We start from the raw sequence: 25140 nt of genomic DNA, 5'->3' as shown, positions 1-25140 counted from the left end.
GCCGTTTAGGAAATGGTTTGAAAAGCAGGTCCTCTGGCCACACCCGGTCCCTGAGCCCGGGTCAGAGTGGGAGGACACTGCTGGGAGGACCTGGCGGCTGGGAGGACCGCAGAGGCAGCTGTGTGGCCGGACGCTCCCACCCCGGAGCAGGCTTCCCTGGGCCCCCGCTCTGCTCACGCTCCCCGCTGTGGTGGGTGGAGAGCAGTGGCTCCCGGCCTGGCTCCCAGTCTGGCTCCCAGTCTGGCTCCGTGAGGCCGGGGGAAGGGAACCGCGGCCTCCAGGGGGCAGAGCGGAGAAGCGCCCAGGAAAACCCACCCGTGGGCCTGATCGCTAGCTGCAGTGGACACTTGCTCCTTAAGGATGGGGACCGCTTCTGGGAGCCGAGCGTAACCTGAAGACCAGCCCCCTCAGCTCCCCCTGAGGTCGGAGATGCTGGGACGAGCTGGGAGAGGCTGTGAGGGGAAATGGCGCCGCCTCAGACACACCACCAGGCCCCTTTCCTAACCTTAGCATGAAAGAGACTCCTCCAAGCCCTGCGCTCATTTAAACAAATGGCAGAGTTAACACTATTGACTAAGCCCTAAACATTTCTTCTGAGAAATCGAGCCACAGCTTTTCCAATCTGCCTGTTCAATATGGGAACAGATTTTAAAGCGAATAACATAATCAATCCTCTGCCCCAAAGAATGGTCCGTCATACCAACCGTGATAAAGAGGACACCTGTTTATTAAAAGGAAAAAGAAATGTACATTTTTGTTCTTCAAGAAATTTGATCAGGTTGTAGGAAATGTGCGGGCGGGCCAGGAGGGGGGGCAGCAGGGCCTGGCCGCCTGGCCTGAGCACTGCCCCGTCCTAAGGGCTGCCCTGTCCCGGAGCCCGCCGGCCTGCCCCGGGGACGGAGGGCGGGGGGCGCTGGCCGGCGGGCCCCGGAGCAGCTCTGAGCCCCGGAGCAGATTGAGGCTGGAGGCCGGGGTCACTGCTGCCCCGATTTCTTCTCCTTCTGGAAGCTGAAGCTCGTGCGTCTGTTGAGTTTTCTTTGTTTTTGAGCGAAATAGTCAGCCCGGGCAGTGCTGGCTCGTGACTCCAGGATGTAGTTGACCTGGAAGCAAGAGGACACACCGGTCACGCGCCAGCAGCCACCCGCTCGCTCAGGGTGACAAAGACGGCATGGACAGGACTCTGCATGTGTGCGCAGCTCGGGGGCCTCCTGTGCTTGGAGTGCAGGTCCCAGCAGCCCAGCAGGCCAGGCCGAGATGCATTAGGACGGGAGCCGCAGGCTTGGAGGACGGTGCTGGCCTGCCCGCCCGCCAGCACTGTGGGGGCGCTGTGCACCCCTGGGCTTGCACATAACTTCCCCGAGCCCCACCTGCCCCGTCTGAAGGACGAAAACGTCATAGGAATGAAAACCAAACCAAATCCAGGCTCTCCATTCGGCAGAAGCTCAGTGGCGGTCCAGGTGAGGTGGGGAGGAGCCTGGAAGGGCAGCGGTGCCGGGAGCAGACCTGCGCCAGCGGCGAGGACCAGCCCCTGCCGGCAGCAGCAGGGCTGGAGTGCTTTCCAAGGATTAAAGAGCCTTACGAGTGGGGTGCCATTATCACCCCAACATGCAGACGAGAAAGCCGAGGCACGGGACAGTAATGACACGTCCTCCAGGTCACAAAGCTAGCGTCTGGGATGGGTGAGTGCAGGCCCTGACAGACACCCCTTCCGGCTCTCCGGGCCCCACCTCTCCTGAGGCACCCACCCCCTCACGCCCTGACAGCACTGCCCCACGGCCCCAGCCCCTCTGGCTGGAGCTTTGTGAGCAAACACCACGTCTCTTCCCTCTCACAGACACCAAGTCATGACTAGGCACCTGAGCACTCGGCACAGGCACCGCCACCACCTCTGCGGACTCTCCTCCCAGAGCGGAGGCAGCGAGGGGCGGCATGCCTCACCGGGGCTGGAGCTCCAACGCCGAGCTCCCTCCAAACTTTCTGCTCTGATAGTCGCCAGCAGCAGGCATTAAAGGCCGGGTGTGCGTACAGAAGGCCTGACACGCTTGGCCCACCGCCTCGCCAAGTTACCAGCTGAGAGCAATAAATCATGAGGCCGCGGGGCCGGCTGACGATCGGGACACTCCAGACAGCGTGTGGAAATAAGGTTTTATCATTCTTAATGAGAGCAATCTTTGCATCCCATCGTCCGCACAGTCAGCCGACCCAGTGTTTTCGGCACACCCAACTTGACAAGAGCATTTCACGATGATCCGTAAGTAGCCAACTAGTCCCTAAATTTGTGATCTTCAGTGCTTTGTGATAATCACATAGATAATTTTAATGGAAGATTAATGTAATAATCAAAAGATAAAAACGCCCTTTGGTCTGCCATTAGCTGGTTAATATGCTGTGGCTTAAAACTTGCACAATTTTATGCACTATAGAGTGCTTCACTTTCAATGCGTTTTACAGCTCGAGGCATAAAAATATAGGGAGTTTTCATGGCCAATAAAGCCACAGCCTCCATCACTCGATCACGAGAAGAACCCGATTTGAAGAGACCAACGATTCCTCCGAGATTCATCTGAAAGCCTGCAGAGCGGGGACCGCATGCGGCTCCGCTCAATCACATCCCGGCCGGAAGGCCTCCCTCTCCTCATCCACAGAATGGGGATAAGGCGCGTCCACACTGCAGGCCAGCTGTGAAGACCGAACGAGGTCATGCATGTGCAGTTCTGCTCAGTAGACGGGAGGTATTAATGTTTCTGCACAGGGAGAAGCACAATGAGGAAGAATAACCGGATGGAGAGTTGCCTGCTCATCCTAGTTCCTTTGACATCAGCCTCTGGCCCTTGTTTCCTCTTTCAGTTTCAGTCAAAAGCGTTCATTTTATGCAAAACACCTCAATTTTAGAGGATTACTCGTGCCTAAGACCGAGTCCTGAGGAGCCTGTGATGGAAACATTTCTGCCAAACGCCCGGACAGGGCGGGGCCGCAGCCACTGGTGCTGGTGCGATCACGCAGACAGCGTGGGAAGGCCACAAGGCCGGCATCAGATCGCCACAGGAGTCAGCAGGAGGGTGAGATGTAACCTCCGGCCAGGACCGTGGCCCTCCGCGCTCTCTCCAATCAGGCCCGAGCACACGTGACTGCCCGCAGCCTCGTGCAGGAGGCAGTATTTCTACGAACAATTGATATGAAAACAGACATTTTGGGGCGGCGGCGGGCCTGGGGATTCTGCGGGAAAGCATCTGCTTCGGGGAGCATGTGGTCCTGGGAGATGATTTCTCTGCACTCGCTCTTCCACGGTCTCATACCGAAGTCATAAACCTGTGTTTCTGTCATCAATCTGCTGTTGTGAAAATTATTTGATGTCAAACACAGGATTATAATTTTACTAGAATCCTTCTCAAGTCTTGAATATTTTAATGCTGGCTATAAAAAAAGCCCAGCCCTGACAGGGTAATGGAATATTTCTTTACCTAGGCCCTGAATACTCCAAGTTCCCTGTGCTGGGTGGTGACGAGATGGCAAGTAACTCTTAGCTCGCTGGTTTTAAGCATCTGGCAGGCGCTGTCCCCATGGCCGGGGCCGGGGCGGGGTGAGGGGAGCTGTGATCCAGGTGGTCCGTGAACCTGCTGGCCTCCCCGCCAACTGACAGTGCGACTCTGTCTCCGCTCCTGACGGCCCCCCGCAGCAGCAGCTTTTGAATCCTCATCTACTGCTTGTGGAAACCTTGCAGCCATGAGGACTCTGCCTCAGCATCTTTCTGTAAAACAACTCCACTTCGGTGAAACCCCCCACTCAGCTCCCTCAGTCGCACACTCTGGGGTGTAGGCGCACTGGGTCTGGAGCCTGGGGTCCAGTTCTGGCTTTGCCAGCACGGCCCTGGCTAAGGTGCCTTTCTTCCTGAGCCGTTTCACCGGGGCAGGGGAACCCGGAGACAGCGCTGCCCGCTGATGTGAAGAATCCACGAAACGGTGCGCGGTGCTTAGCCGCCCGCACTGCGCAGGCCCCTGGTGGATCCTCGCTGCTTCCGACGATTGTTCCTTGATGATTCCACTCTCCGGGAGAGAATGAGGGACCACCTAAGTGGGTTTATCGCCTCTCGTGGGATTTGTGTCTCTCAGGCCTGTGTGGGGTGGGTCAGTGCCGCTGCCATGACCCCACTTAACAGGCAGGGACACTGAGGCGCCCAGAGGCCACGCACCTCACAACGTGGAGCCCCCCTGGCTTTACGACTGCTCTGCCAAAGCAGCTCTTCTTCGTTCCGATCAGCTCCCGAGAACCAGCTGGAGGAAAGGATTCCGTCTGGAGGTCTGAGAACCGCCGGTCCAGGGCCACTGAGGGTGCCCAGGGCAGCGGCCGCAGCACTGGGAGCGCCTTAGAAACGCCACCTCAGGCCGCCCTGGCTCCTGGACCAGTAAGAGCCGGACATAAACTCCAGCATGGAGTTGGGTGTGTTTTGAACAGCTTGATACGGTTACCGTGGGTACAGTAAGGTGTCTTCAAATAATAGTAGTTTCCTCAGAGTCTGCTCCAGGAGCCTCGAGGGACTTCTGGCAATGGGTGGAAGGAAGGAAATGGTGCCTAAGAAGGATAAATGAGTCCACGAGGAATCAGGATTTCTGGGGGGCCAGGAGGAAGCCGAGGGGCATCCTGCTTTGGCTAAGTGGGTGCAGGGCAGCGGAGCTGTGGTGTGGCCCTGGGTGCAGTACTCTGAGAGCCTTGTCCTGTGTGCGTGCGTGCATGTGTGCATGCGTGAGTGCACGTGTGTGCGTGTATGTGCGTGTGTCCGTGCGTGTGCATGTGGACTGAGGGGTGAAAGAGGTGCTGCCAGGCCTGAGGACCACCCAGCAGAAGCCAGCCCCCCACACCTAGTGCCGGGGCCGAGGCCACTCACCTTGAGCATGATTTCATTGACGGTCGCAGCGTCCGATTCGAAGTAGAGGTGTTTATAGTCATGATTGCTTAGATACGTGAGTTTAAATATGGCGTGACCTGGAGAGAGAAAAGACAGTGCTGAGGGGCTACCCAAGGGGAGGCCCCCGATCCTCCCGCCATTCCAGGTCAGGGGAGAGCAGGGGAGCTGTGTGGCCACTGGTCTTCACAGCAGTTCATTGTTCTCATTACAGGCCGGGAGGACGGACAGTAAAAACTAAAACTATCGGGTCAAATGGCTAGTGAGGCCCCTTCTCACTCCGGAGTGTGTTCAGGGCAACATCCCATTAGGAAGGGTTAAGAACCTCTTCACGCAACAACTTCACGGAAAAGGTGGTGTTTTTGAGGTAGAAGGCCAATTACCTCCAAATTATTGCTCTAAAAATAACTGTGCTTGAAGGAAAATAAATGAGCCACAGGAAGGAGAAAGGCGGGTAGAATGCTGTTATGAGCCTTCCCCGGCCCGGGCTCCTGCTGAGAGCGGAGCCGTGGGCTGTGACCCTGAGGGAGGCTGCTCCCGTGGCTCGGCCATTGCTCCCTGGGAGGATGGGTGGCCGGGGGGGGGGGGGACGGGGACGGGGGGAGGGTTGCTCTAGACACGGCCAAGTCAGCTCGTACTTCCCACAGCAGACCGACCTCAGGGTCCGAACCTCTAAACTGCCCCAGATTCAAGTCCTCACACCCCTTCCCCATCACCTTCAGAATCACCGAGCCATTTCTGAGACTGCCTCCTGGGGTAGCCTCCTCTCACACCACTGCCCTCACATGCTGCAGGCCAGCCCACTGCACACCCCGCCTGCCCGGCCTGGATCTCTGTGACCCGTCTCCCGTCTGGAGAAAGCCTGCCGTCCTGGGGCGCTGGGCTCAGCTGGCACCTCCTGGAGCCAGGTTCCATAGCTGCACTTCCAGGCACACTTCCCAGCGGCTCCCACCCGTCCATACTGCCACCCGCAGCCCTGCCTGCCCTCCCCGGGCCTGTGCCTGGGGCACACGTGCCAATCAAATACCTCCTCTGAACAGAGACGTAGATGCCAGCCCGTCTCAGTGCAATGGGAGCTGTCCCTCCCCGTCAGCACCGCTGTCCTTGGGTTCTGGGAGCCCCGTGGCCCTCTTTCTTAAGGAGAAAGTCCCGTTTCCCCTTGGGCTAGTGTGAAACATCGCACACGGAGGCCTCAGAAGCAGCCCTGCCCAGTCCTATTCGTGCTGACAGGACTCGAATCCTCCTATTAGGCCTTCTCATCCGCTGTCCTTTTAATTGAAACAGCGCTGGTCACAGTTATTAATTAATAATATATCGCCCACATTACCGTAAGTTCCCCTCTTTCCCGGAGAAATTTTCTTGGGGACTTTATTTACAGTAGGCCATTCTTCAGATCTCCAAAAATAAACTGATATATGTGGTCCGTATGTGGCCAGAAGAGTTGAGCTGCTGGTATTTTATCCTGGAAACATCACGATATACTAATTGCGACTATAAATTCTGTATGGAAAAAAATCAGCCAATAATTTCTGAAAAACCTCACTTTCGGTCACTTGACAAATTTTGCCTGATTCTAAATGGTGGCACTAAATTGTCAGAATTCTCAGCCGGGAGCTAATCATTCTGTTAACACGAAGTTCCTGGTTTCCGGTAAGAAAGTGAACCTCATGTGGATGTAGCTGCGAGCGTGTGTGGGTGCTCCTGGATCTTCACAGGCCCACCGTGGACCAGAGTCTCAGTGCTGCCCTAACCAGCTTGGCTCAGTGGCTAGAGCGTCAGGCTGTGGACTGAAGGGTCCCGGGTTCGATTCCGGTCAAGGGCATGCACCTTGGTTGCGGGTACATCCCCAACAGGGGTGTGCAGAAGGCAGCTGATCAATGTTTCTCTCTCATTGATGTTTCTAACTCTCTATCCCTCTCCCTTCCTCCCTGTAAAAAGTCAATAAAATACAAATTAAAAAAAAAAAAAGAGTGTCGGTGCTACCGCTGGGGCAGAACAAGGTGGCTGCTCTGCCGGCCGTGCTGTGAGCAAGCAGAAGTGTCTGTGAAGGTCAGAGGCTGGGAAGGACACACAGACCCCTCCAGGCGCCGTGCTGCTGACACCTGGCCACGGCAGGCACAGACGCCGGGGCCTGGGGCGACGGAGGACCGGCAGGTCTCGGGGAGGCCCGTGGGCCCGGAGCTTCGGGGTTCACTGACCACTCTGATAGGCCATCTCACGGCCTGACTACGCCACCTGCTCCCCTCGTCACTGACACAGCCAAACCCCGAGCTGCCAGAGCGGGTTTCACCTGAGTGACTGAGACGCCGCTACAAGCCCACGGCTCTGTTAGAGCTGATCTGCACGCGGCACGTGTGGCGTGCAGTCTGCACGGCCTGGGGCCTCCGGGCGGAGGGGCCCTGACACTGTCCCCATGTGACGCAGAGGGCAGGCCCCAGGTTCGCCTGCCTGACAGTCACATGAGAAAACAAACAGAAATCATCCTGAGTCAGGCCTCCCGAAAGGCTGCCCACAGAGGCCGGTGAGACCAACATTCCGCCTTCTGTTCCTGCTGTGTGCCTGCCTGTCCCCGCGCTCACTCCACAGCCCCAGGGCAAGCCAGGTGGACGGGGACAATGAGTCCCACCCACCAGCTCTCCGAAGCCTCTGCCTTCCTAGCATCTGCCTTCCCAGTGAAAACATTCAGTCCCTGTGAGAACGGAGGAGTCACCTGCAGGGCTCGTGTCTGAATTTCAACAAAACAGCCCGTTGTGACCATCACAGGGCCACCGGGGGAAGGTGTGGTGGGACAGCCCAGCAGAGGGCCGCCCCTGGCTCCGTGGGGGGCATTCTGAGCTCAGGTTAACACCACAGCCATGTTTTGTCACAGACGGTCGACGCGTTCGGGATCCCGGTTTTGCCTGGGGCCAGGGCAGTTTTACTGGGTTCAAGCCCTGCCAGGGGCACAGGCTAGTGCAGGGTCTGCTGTGGATACACGGGTGGAGGCAGCTGGCCTGGGGGGGTCAGCGGGGTAAAGGTGGGTGGGAAAGGGTAAGGCAGGAGTGTGGATGAACCTACGGGGCAGGAGATGGCAGACAGGATCGTGCGTGGCAGACAGCCAGGTGACTCAGGGCAGCTACCAAGGGCTGGGGTGCCAGTTTCACCAGCCGAGGAGGCCACTGGGGGCTGGTTGTAAGCTGGGCGATGAAGGAAGTGGTCAGACTGTGCTTCTGGACGTCCACCCTCACTCCCCAGGCCCTGGAGACAGGGCGACGGTGCCGCGGCCACCAGGTAGGCGCGGATCCGGTTTTGAGCTGAACAGGGTCAGAAAGGATGCTGAGGAAGGAACTGACTTGAGGGCTATGAGAAGGGAACATTGGCAGGACCTGGGGAGACTTTTATAACAGAACTAGAGGCCTGGTGCACGACATTCATACACCGGAGGCGGGGGATCGCCTCAGCCTGGCCTGTGCCCTTTCGCAGTCTGGGACCCCTCGGCGGATGTCCAAAGCCTGCTCCCTGTGGGGAGTGGGCCTAAGCTGGCAGGCGGACACCCCCTGAGGGGTCCTCAGTGCTGCCACCGAGGGGAGAGGCTCCCAACACCGCCACCTCGCTCACCAGCCCACCTCGCTCACCCGCCCACCTCGCTCACCCGCCCACCTCGCTCACCCGCCCACCTCGCTCACCCGCCCACCTCGCTCACCAGCCCACCTCGCTCACCAGCCCACCTCGCTCACCCGCCCACCTCGCTCACCCGCCCACCTCGCTCACCAGCCCACCTCGCTCACCCGCCCACCTCGCTCACCCGCCCACCTCGCTCACCCGCCCACCTCGCTCACCAGCCCACCTCGCTCACCCGCCCACCTCGCTCACCCGCCCACCTCGCTCACCAGCCCACCTCGCTCACCAGCCCACCTCGCTCACCCGCCCACCTCGCTCACCAGCCCACCTCGCTCACCCGCCCACCTCGCTCACCAGCCCACCTCGCTCACCAGCCCACCTCGCTCACCCGCCCACCTCGCTCACCAGCCCACCTCGCTCACCCGTCCACCTCGCTCACCAGCCCACCTCGCTCACCAGCCCACCTCGCTCACCCGCCCACCTCGCTCACCCGCCCACCTCGCTCACCCGCCCACCTCGCTCACCAGCCCACCTCGCTCACCCGCCCACCTCGCTCACCCGCCCACCTCGCTCACCAGCCCACCTCGCTCACCAGCCCACCTCGCTCACCCGCCCACCTTGCTCACCAGCCCACCTCGCTCACCCGCCCACCTCGCTCACCAGCCCACCTCGCTCACCAGCCCACCTCGCTCACCCGCCCACCTCGCTCACCCGCCCACCTCGCTCACCGGCCCACCTCGCTCACCCGCCCACCTCGCTCACCCGCCCACCTCGCTCACCCGCCCACCTCGCTCACCCGCCCACCTCGCTCACCAGCCCACCTCGCTCACCCGCCCACCTCGCTCACCAGCCCACCTCGCTCACCAGCCCACCTCGCTCACCCGCCCACCTCGCTCACCAGCCCACCTCGCTCACCCGCCCACCTCGCTCACCGGCCCACCTCGCTCACTCGCCCACCTTGCTCACTAGCCCACCTCGCTCACCAGCCCACCTCGCTCACTAGCCGTCAGCCCAGCTTCTGGCGGAGCGGCGCTCCCCCTGTGGAAACACATTGACCACCAGGGGGCAGCTGCTTGAGGGGAAGCATGAGCCCTGGAGTCAGTCAGGATGAAACCCCCGCTTGGCTGGTCCCCTCGGCGCTGGCCCCCAGGAGCCAGGCTGGTGGGCGGAGGCGGCGGCATGGTCGGGCACCGTACACAGCGCTTGGACACAGCAGGGACACAGTGCGTGGTGGCGATCATTCTTACAACTGGACGGAACTGACATTTGAAGATAAAATCACTATTTTAGAGATTCTGTTTGTAACTGGGCCTTCTCTGAGCAGACACGTGGTGCCATAAGAGTAAGTGCACACAATGGGGTATTAAATGCGGCGTCGAGGCCCCGGTCACACGCTCAGGGCAGACACTGGGGCTGCTCCTGCTTGTGAAAACTGAACGGGAGCCTGGGTATGTAAAAAGGTATTTATGTTTGTGTGTTTTTTCCAAAGAGAAACAGAAGATGGAATGTAATGGCAGAAACTAATCAGTTGCACAAATGTCAGAAGGGGAGACGGCTGAGCTTTTGTGCTGTAATTTATCTTCTTGAACAAGAGGGTCTGCTGAGAAAACGGGTTCCCTGGTCAATTCAGGGACGTGGCTATTCTACGGGGCTGCTATCACACAACGGGACGGCTAAGCAAAGAGGGACTGCAGCTCACCCACTCCTGCTGAAACACGCCCAGGGCAGCACTGCAAACGGGGCAGGGGTGACTGTCTGAAAGGAGGCTCCTTCGAGCTTTACCTGCCGGCACTGACTCCCTGGCCCTGAGCGGTCAGGGCCGGGCTTCCTGGTGGAACCTGCAGCCCACCTTTGCCTAAAGCCCTATGATTTAAACTGAGAAGATTTATTAATTCATTAAGATAAACTGTTATAGGTTCACATGAAAATGTATTTTTAATGGGAAAACCCTTATATTTCTCCAAAGTTTAAGGAGAATGTGGCATTATTACATATATTTTGGTTTGTTTTGTTAATCTTTATCCAAGGGTATTTTTTCCTATTAATTACTAGAAAGAGTGGAAGGGAGGGGAAGAGACAGAGAGAAACATTATGTGAGAGAGACATGCATGCACCCAACCTCCCGCATGTACCCAACCAAGGCCAGGATCAACCTGCAACTGAGGTACATGCCCTTGACCGAAATTGAACCCAGGACCCTTCAGTCCTCAGGCTGACGCTCTATCTACTGTGCTAAACCAGCTAGGGACATTACTTTATACTAGCGGCCTGGGTGCATAAAATTAGTGCACTCGGGGAATGGGGTCCCTCAGCCCGGCTTGCACCCTCTTGCAGTCCCGGAGCCCTTGGGGCCTAAGCTGTCTGTAGGACATCCTTAGTGCTGCTGAGGAGGTGTTAAAGGCTCCACCACAGCTGCTGCGCTCGCCAGCCAGGAGCCCAGCTTCTGGCTGTGCAGTGCGCCCCCGGCTGGAGTGCACTGATCATCGGGGGCATCTCCTGCATTGAGCGTCTGCCCCCTGGTGGTCAGTGTGCCGTTTGGTCAATTTACATATTAGCCTTTTATTATATAGGATTTTTGAAAACTCTAATATTTGGTTTAACAGAAAACATCTGGATTATGTACCTGCTTCTGCATTTGAGCATTGTGATATACTGTTTTGGCTGAAGCATATAAAGAAATGCCAGCCTCAGAGAGAGATAAGTTTGGAAAAGGGAGGTATATTTTAAACTCTTCTTTCCAAATATTCCTTTGATGCCACACCAAACTTGATAAACGTTAGTTTCTTAAAGATTATTTATAATATGAAATCTAAAACCACGTTAATAAACTTGCATTGCATTAAAATTCATCCGTCTGCCATGCATTTTTACGCTTGCATCATTTTGCAACATCAGGCAGCAGCCTGGGAAATACTAGTCCACTGAGTTATGCAGGTTTCCAAATGTTGGCACATTACACTATACAACATGAGAAAATCACACTCATTAATATCACCCCTGATCTCATCAGAAAAGTAAGCAATGAGAAGCCAACCTCACAGTGCTGTGTACAAGTTTCCCAAACTTCTAATTGTCACCTGAAAGCTTGAATTTCATCACTGGCATCAAAAGTGACATCACTTCCTTCATTTTCAAGGAAATGTCTGCTAAATACTAAAACTCGAATAAACACAACTTGTCAGTTGTTCTTTCAATAGAAATGGTTTTCCATGAAACAAATGGCTCTTGTAACTCTGACAATTACACAAGTGCGTTTCCATGGGTAAGTTTTCTATTCCCATTTGCAGCAAAGGTGCTTGTGGTACAGCATTATTTCCTCGGAATTGCAAAACACTCTGTTTTGCCACAAAATAGCTGCATTCTGCCATACTACCGTGTTGAGTTCCTGAACTGCTTTTTAATAGTTTTTCTTTGGTTTCATTTTTAATCAACTCTGGTCAGTTTTCAGTTCCCATTGTCTTTATTATGTCATTCTTCTTCTTCTAACTCTCTGCATTTAATATCATTTAGAAGAAGACCAGATAAACAAGCATGGCTGAAAATTTGTTAAAAGCCCTTGTAGACTCTGAGTCAGAGACAGGGATACTCTTCCATCAGAAAGAGAGCAGTTTAAGTGCTTTGGCTTCATGTCAGTGGCGGCAGGAAGAATGTAAAGCTCTATCATTTAGATGTAACTTTGGGTAAAAATGTAACTTCTTTGATCTCTGATTCCTCATTTATAAAATGGGAATAATATCTGCCTTATGGAGTTGTTGCTAGAATAAAATCAACAATCCCAGGATTTTATAATATACTAGAGGCCCGGTGCATGAAATTTGTGCATGGGAGAGAGGGGTACCTCAGCCCAAACTCTCTTGCAAACCGGGACCCCTCGGGGACATCCCTCTTGCAATCTGGGACATTGCATGCACCAGTGACCATACTTTTCATACAGGTGAAAGGCATCTTGCTGTTGAATGGGCAGCTACATTTTTTTGCCCCATTATAGAAGGTAGTACATAGCATGATCCTTCTGAGGCAGTAGTACCATTTTCCCCATCCTATGGGTGGGAAAACTGAAGCAGAGAGAAGTGATTGGCTTTGTCCCACAGTTGTAAGTGTCAGAATCAGGGCTGGCCACAAAATGTGCAAGCCAGAGTCCATGCATGTCATCACTGCATCATCCTGTTCTTTTCAGTGTTAGAGTAGCCTTGCCAGGTTTTAATTTTTAAATCTAAGAGACTGTTCCCAATATATAGGGTAGGGTCCCTAGGCCTGGCTGGCGATCAGGGCAGATCCGTGGGGTGACTGGCAGGGCGATTGGGGGCCCCTGCTGGCACTTGTCTTGGCTGGCGGCCTGGCACCACCCGCTCACCGGCCTCCTGCCAATCGGTCGTTCTGCTGTTCGGTCGATGTGCAGATTAGGGTTTTATATAGATAGATTTTATAATACTCCACAGAGTTGTTGTAGGAATTAAGCAGCACGCACAATGTCACTCCATTGTATTGTGGATTGCATTGTTTTTGATGAGAAGTCAGCAATCATTCTTATCTTGATTTCACTGGCCACTTTTCAGATTTTTCTCTTTATCACTGGTTTTCAGCAATTTGATTACAATGTGCCTTGATGTGGTTTTCTATGTATTTATCCTGTTTAGCCTTCAATGGGCTTCCAAGATTAACAAATTAATATTTTTAAATAAAATCTGGGAAAGTTTTCTTCCCCATCCCTGAGACTCCAATTACATATACTATGTTAGAACAGTTGGTATCATTCCAGTCTCTGTTCTTTCCACCCACTTTTTCTGTGTGCTTCAGTTAGAATAGTTCCTGCTGTCCTGTCTTCAAGTTCACTGATTTTGTAGGCAGATTCTGAAACGGTTCCCAATAATCCTGCCTCCTGCTTATCACACCCTTTAGTAATCTCCTTGTTTGTGGGCTAGACCTAGAAACCTCCTTTTTTTTTTTTTTTTTTTAATATGTTATGTGGGATGGTTGATCTTGAGCCTCCAGGCAGCAAGCTGTCCCCAGTCTTCTCCAAGCCCACATTTCTTTGTCTCCAATTTTTACATGTCCAAAGACAGGGAACCACAGATACACCTTTGCAAGAGGGTTAATTCTGATGAATTAATACAGCAAAAGTGTTGGGATGTTACTGCTGAGACCAGGTTACAAACAATGTGACTTCTTTCTTGCTAGTACTCTCCTGCTCTTGGCGTCTTTGGTGAAGCCAGCTGTGTGCCACCTCATGAGCTTCCCCATAGAAAGGACCAAGTGACAAAGAACTAAGAGTGCTCACAAGGAAATAAGCTCTGCCAGCAACCGCTCAGTGAGCAGGGAAGCAGATCCTGCCTGACTGAACCTTGCGATGCCTGTGTCCCCGAATGATCCTTGATGGCAGTCTTGTGAGAGACTCTGAGGTGGAAGACCCAGCTAAGCTGTGCTGGATTCCTGACCACAAAACTGAGATAATAAATGCTGCTGCTTTAAGCCATCAAGTTTGGAGCAATTTATGATGCTACAATAGATAATACACTGACCTTTTAAATTAATATTCCTAATCTGCTCCCATCAGTGAATTTTTTGATTGAGGTATTGTATTTCTCAACTCTAGAATTTTCATTTGGTTCTTTTTTAATAGCTTCCATTTTTCTTTTTTTTTTTGAGTTCTGGTTTTCCTTTAAATCTTTGAACACATTTATATTAGCTATTTTAAAGTACATCAGGTCATCGAATTAACATCATTTTGTTCAACACTGTTTCATTAATGTTGATGAGAAAAAAAAAATTGATTCTTGGCTTGTGGCCATTGTCTGTGGAGCCTGCGTGTTCTCCCCGTGTCTGTGTGGGTTTTCTCATGTCTGCATGTTCTCCCCGTGTCTGTGTGGGTGTTCTCCAGGCACATCTGGAAGACGTGCACTAGGCTCACCGGTGTCTGAGGATGGGTCTGCGCGTGCCCTGCAATGGAAGGGCACCTGCCTGCACTGGTTTCTGGGATAGGATCTGGCCACCTGGCAGCCTGAACTGGAATAAACAGATTGGGAAATAACTACCTTGTTTTTATTACTCTTTCTTAAATGTATAGAGAGTTCACGTTTACGTCAGTGTTTAACACTAGAAGTATTTTGGGTCTTTAGAGGTTAGGTGATTTCCCCCCCCGCAGAAATATTCTTTAGGAACTTAACGTTTGTTTATATCAACGAGACTATGGTAAAATGGGTTTCATTATGCATCATTTGCTTAAAGTTCCAGTTTCCAAGGACCTACTGACAACATTAACTGAAGACTCACTGTAATTATCTGCTAATTCTATCATTTTGCCATTTCTGGCTCTGTTTCTACTGATAGATTTTTTTCCTGGTTATAGGACACATTTTTCTGCTTCTTTGTTTAGTAATTTTTGGTTGAATGCTGGACACTATACACATTACATTGTGGGGTGTCTGCATTTTGTTTTCAACCTTTAAAGAGTATTGGGCTTAGTTCTGGAAGACAGTTAATTTACTTCTGGATCACTCTGCTCCTTTCAAGACTCCATTTAAAGCTTTAGTAGGCAAAGATTGAAGCAGTCTTTACTACAGGGCTAGTTTAGTCATACTCCAAAGATGTGGCCTTTCTGGAGTCACTACCAAATACCCTGATGCTCCGCTCTGGTTGGCCAGAACTCAATTTCATAGCGCTCCCGTACTTGTTCTCTGAGCAGCCCTGTGAGGTTGCACTCCAGCAGGCACAGCTGAGTAGATAGACAAAGACGTAAGGGCCTTTTCTATAGCTTTCAGTGGAGCTCCCTCCTCCATGCTTTATTTTGCAAATTGCAGTTGCTTCAGCCTCCTCCATCTCTGAGCTCTTCCTCCCACTTCCTGGGAAACCCTGGAGAAGGCTGGAGTGATAGCAGGTCTCACCTCATTTGTTTCCCTGCTCTCAGGGCTCACAGGCTTGTGCTGCCTATTTTCCGGCGCCTGAAAACAGCTCCTTTCACTTTGCGCAGTTTCCCAGTCATGTATGATCGAAGGGCTAATCTGTTAGCAGTTACCCTGTCCTGGAAGTAGCCTATGGGAGTCTTATAAGCGATACAAATTTTGATTTTAATGAAAGAATGGCTTACTTTTTCCATGCCTACAAGAATAACTTAAAATCTAAGCACTCCATTTATTTATTATGGAAACACAATTTGGAGCTTGGCAGGAGGCAAGGGAAACAGATTCCCCCATCATTTATCCAGCTGAGAAATCTTTCACACAGAGTTTTCAGCAGCAAACAGTCCCTGCCTTTACCCTCTTCTCAATTAGGATCTCTTCTGAAGTTAAAATGAAGAAAAAAAGAATGTGAGGAAATGGTAATACAAATCTAGAAAAATGTGTAAATATGCAAATTCTCCATTATACCCAGATAACGGTTTCGTTATTATGGCTCCACAGGCCCAGGTCAACAATTAAGGGAAAACTTAATAAGGAGAAAGAATGCTTCTCGCAAGGAGGGAAAAAAGTTGATACCTCAAAAATGTTTTTTATTCTAACAGATATCAATATTCTGTTCAAGGCAAGTAAATTCTTTTTTTTTTTTTTTTTTTTAAATATATTTTATTGATTTTTTACAGAGAGGAAGGGAGAGAGATAGAGAGCTAGAAACATCGATGAGAGAGAAACATTGACCAGTTGCCTCTTGCACACCTACTACCGGGGATGTGCCCGCAACCAAGGTACATGCCCCTGACTGGAATCGAACCCAGGACCTTTCAGTCCGCAGACCGAAGCTCTACCACTGAGCCAAACCGGTTTTGGCAAGGCAAGTAAATTCTTTCTTGTTTATTAAGAAGTCCTATGGAAAAATGAGGAAAGCTTATAGGAAATGTAAGAAAACCCACTAGCCAATCTTGATCACAAACACAGACAGTCTACATGTTACACAGTTAGCAAACATGTCCCCAGCAGCCTCTATGGAGCAACTGTAGCACCTGATAATGAATATGGGGGAGGGGGTATGTTCTTTTATTTTTTTTTTAAACAATTTTGTTTTATTTTAAAAATATATATAGCTTTTATTGATTTCAGAGAGGAAGGAAAAAGGAGAGAGAGAGGGAGAGGGCGAAGGTGAGGGAGAGGGAGATAGAGACTACACACTGTACCAAAACACTCTTTCCCAGAAACTACAGAGCCAAGCACGCCGGTCCCATCTATCCCACGCCGAGGGTGAGTAGCAGAGGCTGGTTAAGAACAAGAGGCTGGGCTTGCCTTTTCACCATAACCTTGAGACGTGCTCCACTGTGCCTCCATCTTTCTTTGTTGAAGAGCCTCCCTTGCTCTTGCACAATCCCACATTCCAGAAGCAACTTTTAAATGCTCAAAATGCCCAGGCTGAGCTGAGAGTCACTGAGCACTGATGCAGCCCCTGGACAGACGCTGCTGAATTTCTGGAGGAAGCAGCTGGGAGTACACACAGGCATGCCTGGTGCAAACGTCAGGTGTCAGTGAGCGAAGAGGTCGGTCAACGGGACACGTGCTGGGCTGGCTCCCTCGGGCTGAGTTTACAGGGGCCCAGCCAATATTATCCAGCCCCGAGAAAGGCCCCCTGAAGCACAGACTGCAGCTCGAGGTTACCGGAAACCAAACTGAGTCAACACACTACAGAATGCAGCCTGGCCCCACGCTCACAGATTTCCTCCACCTTGACCCCGCGGCACGCTCCGGTCTTTTCCCTCCACGCACTTGGAAAAATTGAGGTGGTCTCCCTGGCTGCCTAGACCCATCTCCCAGCAGCCCCCTTGTTTTGGAAGAAGATGATAAATAAATCAAAATGCACTAAGCAGCACTTCCACCGGCACTCGCCTCCTTCACTGAACGTGCACCTCATCAATCACACTATTGTCTGCTTGAAAGGCGAGCCTTGTAAATGTCATATCCACTCAGGCCCAAGGAGAGGCGCATCCACATGCAGCATGGAGTTTTAATTGGGGAGTGTAATTAAACTAAAAAACCCCAGCAGACTCCCTTTGACAGGATAGATGAAGACCCCTTTTAATAGGGCTCGGAAACATATCTGTTAAAGGATGAGGCACTGCCTGCTCCTGATTGTGCTCCAGAGTACTTTTATGAAAAGGCAATTCAATAACTGGGGCATTTAATATGTTCGTGGCCATTGTGCTCTGTAATCGAGCAGCAATGCCGTATGTGATCTGGAACTTACGAAATAAGTCCCCGTCAGAGGACAACCGCACCACATCGCTGGCCCACCTAGTGGTAGAAGTGTCTGGACGTCCTGGGAACCGACGGAGCCTGAGGACGGGCTGCAGCTTCGCTGGGCTCCAGGTCCATGTGAGTATAGATAAATACAAATGCAGGTGCCCTACCTGCTGGGCCCGCAGTCTGCCGCCCCGTGCATGTGCATGGCCACGGCCAGCCAGCCACCCACCTCAGGTGGAGCTCTGACATTCAGCGGTGGCAACATCACCCTCACTTCCCTTTTATGTATTCCCCTGAGGATTTAAAGATGCCAAAATTCCCGGGTACCTCCTCCTTTAGGAACAGGAATACCTGTCCCATCGGTGTGCGCGCATGTATTTTCACTGCTAGAACTACCCTTGTCAAGTAAGGAGAGAGTGAATCAGGCGGTCAGAAAACCCAGTGCATGGGCTCGGATGTACCCAAGTCAATGTCAGTAACAAAACCCGAGTCCTTCTGCCAACTCTTTGTTGGGAGTGGGGGTGGGGGGTGCGCGCGCGCGTGTGAGCGCGCGCACACACACACACACACACACACACACACGAGTGGCTTGCAGCTCCACAATCAAGGTAAGAGAATTAGTAAGAACACAGGACTGTCTTATAAGCAGAACGTGACAATCCCTTTCAGATGGAATGCTAGTGTCCCAAGGTCAAGGTTAGGGGACCCAGCATCTGTGGGTAGATCAAGGGAACCTCTGAGCTGGGGCTCAGGTGGGGCACATAGGCAAGGTTTCAGACTTCCCCATGTCTAGTTTTCTAAAAACAGACATTTAGCTTAATTTACAAAAACCTTCAAGTCAGCTTTCCTGGCCCCTCGGACTGATTTTTGTCTTTTTTAAGGATGGCGGGGAAAGGTTTGTTTGATGACTGCTTTTACTCCCCATAAAGCCTCCTTGGAACCCTGCAAACCTTTGAACACTCTCAGTACTGATGGCCCCCCCAACCCCCCGGCTATGAGTTGATGAACCTTTAAGGATATGTAATAGAATGCATATAGTCTATGAAAACTGGATACCGAATTAAAAGATCAAATATCTTTAGGCTTAAATGAAAACTACATAAAAGCATTTCAGCCATCAATTTGGCTATCACTTCTAGCCAGTATGAATTCTGCTGGAAAAGCTATTTTCGTGCAGATGTGGAATTCAATGGGAAAGACTGACTCGTGTACCAACATCAATCAAAATGTCGACTTCCCTGGCAGCTCTCAACAGTAAGGCAGGTTCAAAGGTCACAGGATAAAGAAAAAGCCAAGCTCTGGTTCAGCTCTAATATCTCCTCGATAGAAGTCTTGCGAAAGTACCCCCTTCTGTATTAGCCTTGCTTTCATTAATCTTCTTGCCATCTTCTTTAACTAGTCATGCAGAACCGCTCGATAGCGAGACGTATAATGGGGAAGGCCCTGTGCCTATTACCGCGTTAACATTCTCTTAAGCCCCCGTGCAACAATGGGACAGGAAGGCACAGGAAACCTGCGACTGCGGGGCGCAGTGCAGGCAATTCAATTACCGCCCGGCTTACCTATGTAACGCTGACCTATAAAACACGAGAGGCCTTTGTGCCGGACTGGTGTGGCTATTAAGGTTCCCGAAGATCACAACAATGGTGATCTTTTCTATTTAAGCTAAATCAATGTGGACAAATCATTATTCAGGGGCTTTAATTTAATTAGTAAATTAAATACACTACTTTACAGATCTTGTCAAGTACTTATGAAAAGAAAGATTCATTTAAGCAGGAGGTCACCAATAAGCCCAGCTAATTTAACTCGCAACCTTAACTGAGTCTCATTGCAAATATTCCACAGATCCTACTCACGAGGTGGGGCTTAGCGGTCCCCCACAGCTGTGTTAACTCAATCCCAGAGTTCCTACCCTGTAGCCACACAGTATTTTGGACAAAAACAAACCAATACACAAACAACCCCAAACCAATAATCCCCCACCAACATAACCAGCATCAACAGAATCAGATTTCCTTTGAATTATACTATTGCAAGACAATGTAATCAGGTTACCTCTATTATGCTGCTTCCTTAAGATTTTCTATGATCTATATTTAATTGAGATACAGAGCTCTTTTTCAGCTATAAAGACGACAGCTACTTTATTAAGGTTTACTAGGAAATCCGATTTCTTAATGACAGGTTGCTTCCTTTAAAGACTCTGAATGAGAATAGCAGACCTGGCCTGGCTGAGCCTGGTACTTCTGTGAATGCAGCAGAGTCTCAGATGGGTGCGAGTGCACAGGAGGCGGGTCCCTTGCTTTTATGTCAGTGTTGGAATTCGAGGCGAGCACTTAAAGAGATAGCCTATGTGAGGCCTGTGTGACGATGGAGAATCATTTCCCTGAGATCTTTAACCACGGCAGCTTCTGATATGGAAATATCCCCTTTTCCTATGCGCCATACACATCTCTGTTCAGTTAGAATTAATCCACTTCTCAGAGGTTTGTGACAGCCTTCAAAACAGCAAAAGATATCCTTATGAGTGGCAAACCCAGCCTGAGAAATCACTGAGTTAAATAATAATATTGCAGCACATTTTTTTTTTTTTTTTTTTAAAGTCTGGGAAGGCAGACATTATTCTTAATTTCTACACTTTGGAGATCCAGATTTTCTCAACTAAGTCTTTAAGAGTCCATATTTACAATGTCCAATTTTTTTAAAAAAATATATATTTTATTGATTTTGTACAGAGAGGAAGGGAGAGGGATAGAGAGTTAGAAACATCGATGAGAGAGAGTCATCGATCAGCTGCCTCTTGCACACTCCCTATTGGGGATATGCCCGCAACCAAGGTACATGCCCTTGACCGGAATCGAACCCGGGTCCTTTCAGTCCCCAAGCCGATGCTCTATCCATTGAGCCAAACCGGTTTCGGCACAATGTCCAATTTAAAAAAAAAGCATGTCTGTTTAGTCATTCGGTTCCAGGGACAGAGCACAGAACCTTCCCTCCGAGAGCTCGGCCCGAGAGGGAGGAGTCAGGTGGGACGCAGCCACAGAGCTGCGTGCGCGGCTCCGGCTCCGGAGCCTGTCCCTCTGGCCACAATGGATGTAATTATGCGTCTCACTGCAGGCGTGCTAATGCTCGGCTCCTCTGCCAAGTCAGCTGCTCACACACTTTTTGGATATGGCTTCCATTACACTTGAGTTGTGTTCGTGACGACCAAATTAATGGCTTGACAGCAGCTTTCTCAATAAACACTGCAAACTGGCCATAGTCGAAGGTTTTTAAAAATCATTTCTTTTTTTGTTCAAAATCCTGACAAACATGTCTCAGGGAAGACCAGGAACAACTTCATTATCCTCCCTTTTTGTGAAGAAGGCTGTTTAATAACACGTTCGCTTTGTGTTCACGATGAAATTATTTTAGTTGGTCACATGTTCTAGTCTCCAGCAAGACACTTGTGTTACAGGAGATAAAAACACGAAAAAGGAAATATATTGCAGAAATCAAAAACCTTATCTACTTCTAGACTCTCTCCCTTTGCCATAATTCATTCAAGAAGGCCCTAAGAATAATTTTTGATGTAAACTCAGCTACAAACATACATCACTATGCTGATAAAAATCACAGGCTAAACTTATGAAATATAGTGACTTTCATTTCTTTAGGGCTGTTAAAATAACTTTTTTCTAAGGTTCAACAGACACAAAAGATAAAAAGGGTTACCATTAATCCTTTAAAAAAAGCAGCTGCAGTTCAGTAGATTAATTCTGTGGTCTGATGATGGTCTTGAAGATGAACTTTTTATAGATTAACTCACTGAATTAATTTGATGAAGATACTGGAAATCATAAAAAAAAAAAACAACCAACAACTCAGCATCAAGCCGACTCATTTAATACATCTTTGTTTGGGCACTTTAAACATCAATTATGTTGAATAACTTTGGGTTTCTCAATTCTGGCCTCATTCAGTTCAATGTCAAGACAGCACACATTCCCTGAGGACACTTCTGTAGGCACGGAGCTAGGGCTTGAGGCAGTGGTCTTCAAACTACGGCCCGCGGGCCACATGCGGCCCGCAGAGGAGTCTGATCCGGCCCGCCAGGTTTTTTGGGCAGTGAGCGCAGCCGAGGTGTTACAGTAGGAATTAGTAGTTCATATAGTCCGGCCCTCCAGCTCTCTGAGGGACCGTGATCTGGCCCCCACTTTTAAAAGTTTGAGGACCCCTGGAAGCCTTGAGGAATCAGAAGGCAGGTCCTGGGCCACTCAGTTCAGCATGGAGGGGGTGGGAGGGAGGGGCAGACCCCAAATGAAAACAGCACAGTGTGGGAGTGCTTTACCAGCAGCGTGCACCGCTCCTGGCAGAGGGAGAGCCTGGCATCTGAGCTGGAACTGGAGGAATGAGTGGGCTGGGCACGGGCAATGGAGTGCCCGTGAGTGAGAGGGCCAGGTGGAGGGATATTCCAGGCAGTGCGGACCGGCAAAAGCACAAAATTTCAGGATGGGAACTTATGGGCTATGAGCCTGGAGTGTCGATGTCTCTAAAGGCTATGCTGAGGAGTCTGAAATTTATTCTGTAAGCCTGTAACTTTCAAGATTTTTTTTTTTTTTTAGTGATCTGAACTATAAAGAACCAACCCAATCAGAAGAGCAAAAAGAAAGGAAAAAAAAATCCCCCAAATGAAGATAGTGTAAGGAGCCTCTGGGACAACTTCAAGCATATCAACATTTGCATCGTGGGAGTGCCAGAAGGAAAAAAGAGAGAGCAAGAAATTGAAAATCTATCTGAAAAAATGACAGAAAATTTCCCTAACCATAAAGGAAGACGAAGTACAAGTCCAGGAAATGCAGAGTCCCAAATAGTATGAACCCAAAGAAGCCCACACCAAGACCCATAATTAAAATGCAAAACACTAAAGACAAAGAGAGGATCTTTTTTTTTAAAAAAAAAAATTTTTTTTTATTGATTTTAGAGAGGAAAGGAGAGGAAGAGAAAGCTAGAAACATCAATGATGAGAGAGAATCACTGATCGGCTGCCACCTGCACACCCCCTACTGGGGATAGAGCCTACAACCGGGGCATGTGCCCTTGATCAGAATCAAACCTGGGACCTTTCAGTCCACAAGCCGACACTCTATCCACTGAGCCAAACTAGCTAAGGCGAAAGAGAGAATCTAAAAAGCAGCAAGAAAAGCAGTTGGGCCTGGACAGAGTGACTCAGTTGGTCAAGCATTCTCCAGGTACCAAAAGCTTGCTGGTTCGATTCCCAGTCAGGGCACATACCTGGGTTGCAGGTTTGAACAGAAGGCAACTGATTAACATTTATCTCTCTCATTGATGTTTCTCTCTCACATTGATGTTTCTCTCTCCCTCTCTCTCGACGTGTCCTCAGGTGAGGATTAAGAAGAAAACTTTATTTTTTTTAAAGAGAAGCACTTAGTTATCTACAAGAGAGCTCCCATTAAAACAATCAGCTATTTTTTCAATAGAAACTTTGCAGTCCAGAAGGGACTGGGCAAGAAATATTCAAAGTGATGAAAAGCAAAGACCTACAACCAAGATTACTCTACCCAGCAAAGCTACCATTTAGAATTGAAGGACATATAAAGAGCTTCCCAGACAAGAAAAGATGCTAGAACAATGACGTATTTACTGGCCGACAAGCTGGAGTGAGAGGGATTAGGAAGATGTTTATTTAAAAGCAGAGGGAACTGGGCGGCCCTGGGGCACGGGTCACAGGGCAGCAGCCAATATTCTCACCAGCCCCCTCTGGCAGCCATTGCAGTCAGGGCTGCACTGGGCTGACAGGAATGGTGGGAGGAGGGCAGGCTGGGCTTGGCCTTCCTCCCTCCCCCCTATACCACGAAGTTCTCCCTTCTTGCCAAGCTGTAGGCCAATGAGCTGAAAGAGAGGACTATGCAGCCGGCACACCTGGGACGGACAGAACAGGGAAATGCCCACCCATGAATGAGGCTGTGCGGCAGGTGCCCAGCCTGCAGGCCCCCTGTGGCCCGTTTAGTCAGTATTAGCTCAAAAACTGGAACCGCGTTATAAACTGTGCTGGCCTTGACATCTCTTATCATTCCTTATAACATTTGTTCTCAAATTTAGTGGACACTGGTAAAAAGGGGACCAACAAAAATTAGAGGCTCAAGTTATATTCCAAGTTACCAAATCAGACCGCACTGGGGTGGGCTGTGGGTAACTGCATTTTTATTTATCCTCACCTGAGGGTATTTCCCCCCATTGTTTTCAGAGTGGAAGGGAGGGGGAGAGAAAGAGAGAGAGAGAAACATTAATGTGAGAGAGACACATCGATTGGTTGCTGCCTGCACATGCCCTGGCCACAAGCCTGCAACCGAGGTATGTGTCCTTGACTAGAATCGAACCCACGACCACAGGCCGATGCTCTGACCACTGAGAAAAACCAGCGAGGACAGTAACTGCATTCTGTAAGCTCCACAGGCAATGCTGACGTGGACCAGACTTCGAGAACCACCGTCTCACTGCCTTCTCCAGGCAACTAACAAATCCTTCTATATTAAATTTTTTTTTTCCACGGAGGAATTTCAGTGTGATCTGTGTCCTTTCTGCCCCTCGACGCCACCAAAGTCCTAAAAATGATTAATCTAACTGCCACACTCAATCGCTTAACTGCAAAAACCTAATATGCCAAAACTCACAAGCAGACTGCATCTGCGGTCGTGGTCTCGGCAGAGGCCGGCCAGCCCGCTGCTCTCTCTTCGGCAGGACGGGCAGGAGTTTAATTACGAGCTGGTTGGTCGTGCAACTGCCAATAATGTGGAGGGTGTTGACACTTCAGCATGATGGATATCTAAATCTAGTCTTCGGCTGACAGAGGAAATCCCCAGCTTCCCTCCATCTGGCCAGGGAGGAAGGCAGGTCCGGGACTAACTGGCCATGTCCCCCGAACCGGGAGAGGCAGCCAGCACCAGGGAAACGAGGGCTCTGGTGACCACACACGCTCAGCAGGAGGCCCCTCCTCCCTCGGCGCCCAGGCGGGGCGACTGGGGTCAGGAGCTGCGAGGTTCTCTGCTGCCATCAAGACGGAGCAGCAGGGGGACCATGTCAGGCTCTGGGCACCATAACACAATTCCATTTGATTAAAAGAAATTTCTGGTAATGAATTAAACAGACCCAAGGAAAAAAGGACACGGTGGTAATATATTCTCCTGGCACCCAGCACACAGGGAAGAGGGGGGAGAGGGGAAGGAGACATAAATAAAAGGGACTACTCACTGGGGCTTTTTTCTTCGGCAAGGTCACAGGCACAGAGCAGGTCAGAATCGATCGAGATGGGTTTCTGCTTAATCCAAAACTTAGTGCTGGCTTTCTGGTTCGTAACAGGGTCTATCTCTACTTTGTCTCCAGAGATACCTGTAAGCCGAGGGGGGGACAAAAAAAGAAGCCACAGAAGTGGAAGATGTAAGTGATTTCAGTTTAATCGTTTGACCTGCTTTGTAAGTC

General features: G+C 50.6%; 1 protein-coding gene across 12 annotated transcripts in view; it reads right to left on the bottom strand.

Annotated features, from left to right (window-relative positions):
* Positions 1-709: 709 nt before the first annotated feature.
* MAPKAP1 (MAPK associated protein 1) overlaps positions 710-25140 on the bottom strand; it is a 179575-nt gene continuing 155144 nt past the window's right edge. For 10 of the 12 annotated variants that reach the window (XM_084898375.1, XM_084898378.1, XM_084898379.1 and 7 more), the window contains 3 exons: positions 24913-25050; positions 4883-4980; positions 710-1100 (listed from right to left, as the gene is read on the bottom strand). In XM_084898375.1, coding sequence (XP_084754501.1) covers positions 975-1100; positions 4883-4980; positions 24913-25050 — 362 coding nt within the window. In that variant the 3' untranslated portion in view covers positions 710-974. The remainder of the gene's footprint in view (positions 1101-4882; positions 4981-24912; positions 25051-25140) is intronic. The other 2 variants (XM_084898376.1, XM_084898377.1) reach the window with 1 other exon arrangement.

The sequence above is a fragment of the Pipistrellus hanaki genome, assembly GCF_964339955.1.
Source record: "Pipistrellus hanaki genome assembly, chromosome: 11".
NCBI classification, from domain to species: Eukaryota; Metazoa; Chordata; class Mammalia; order Chiroptera; family Vespertilionidae; genus Pipistrellus; species Pipistrellus hanaki.
Note: the sequence above shows the minus strand (reverse complement) of the source record. Positions and strands in the feature narration are given on the sequence as shown.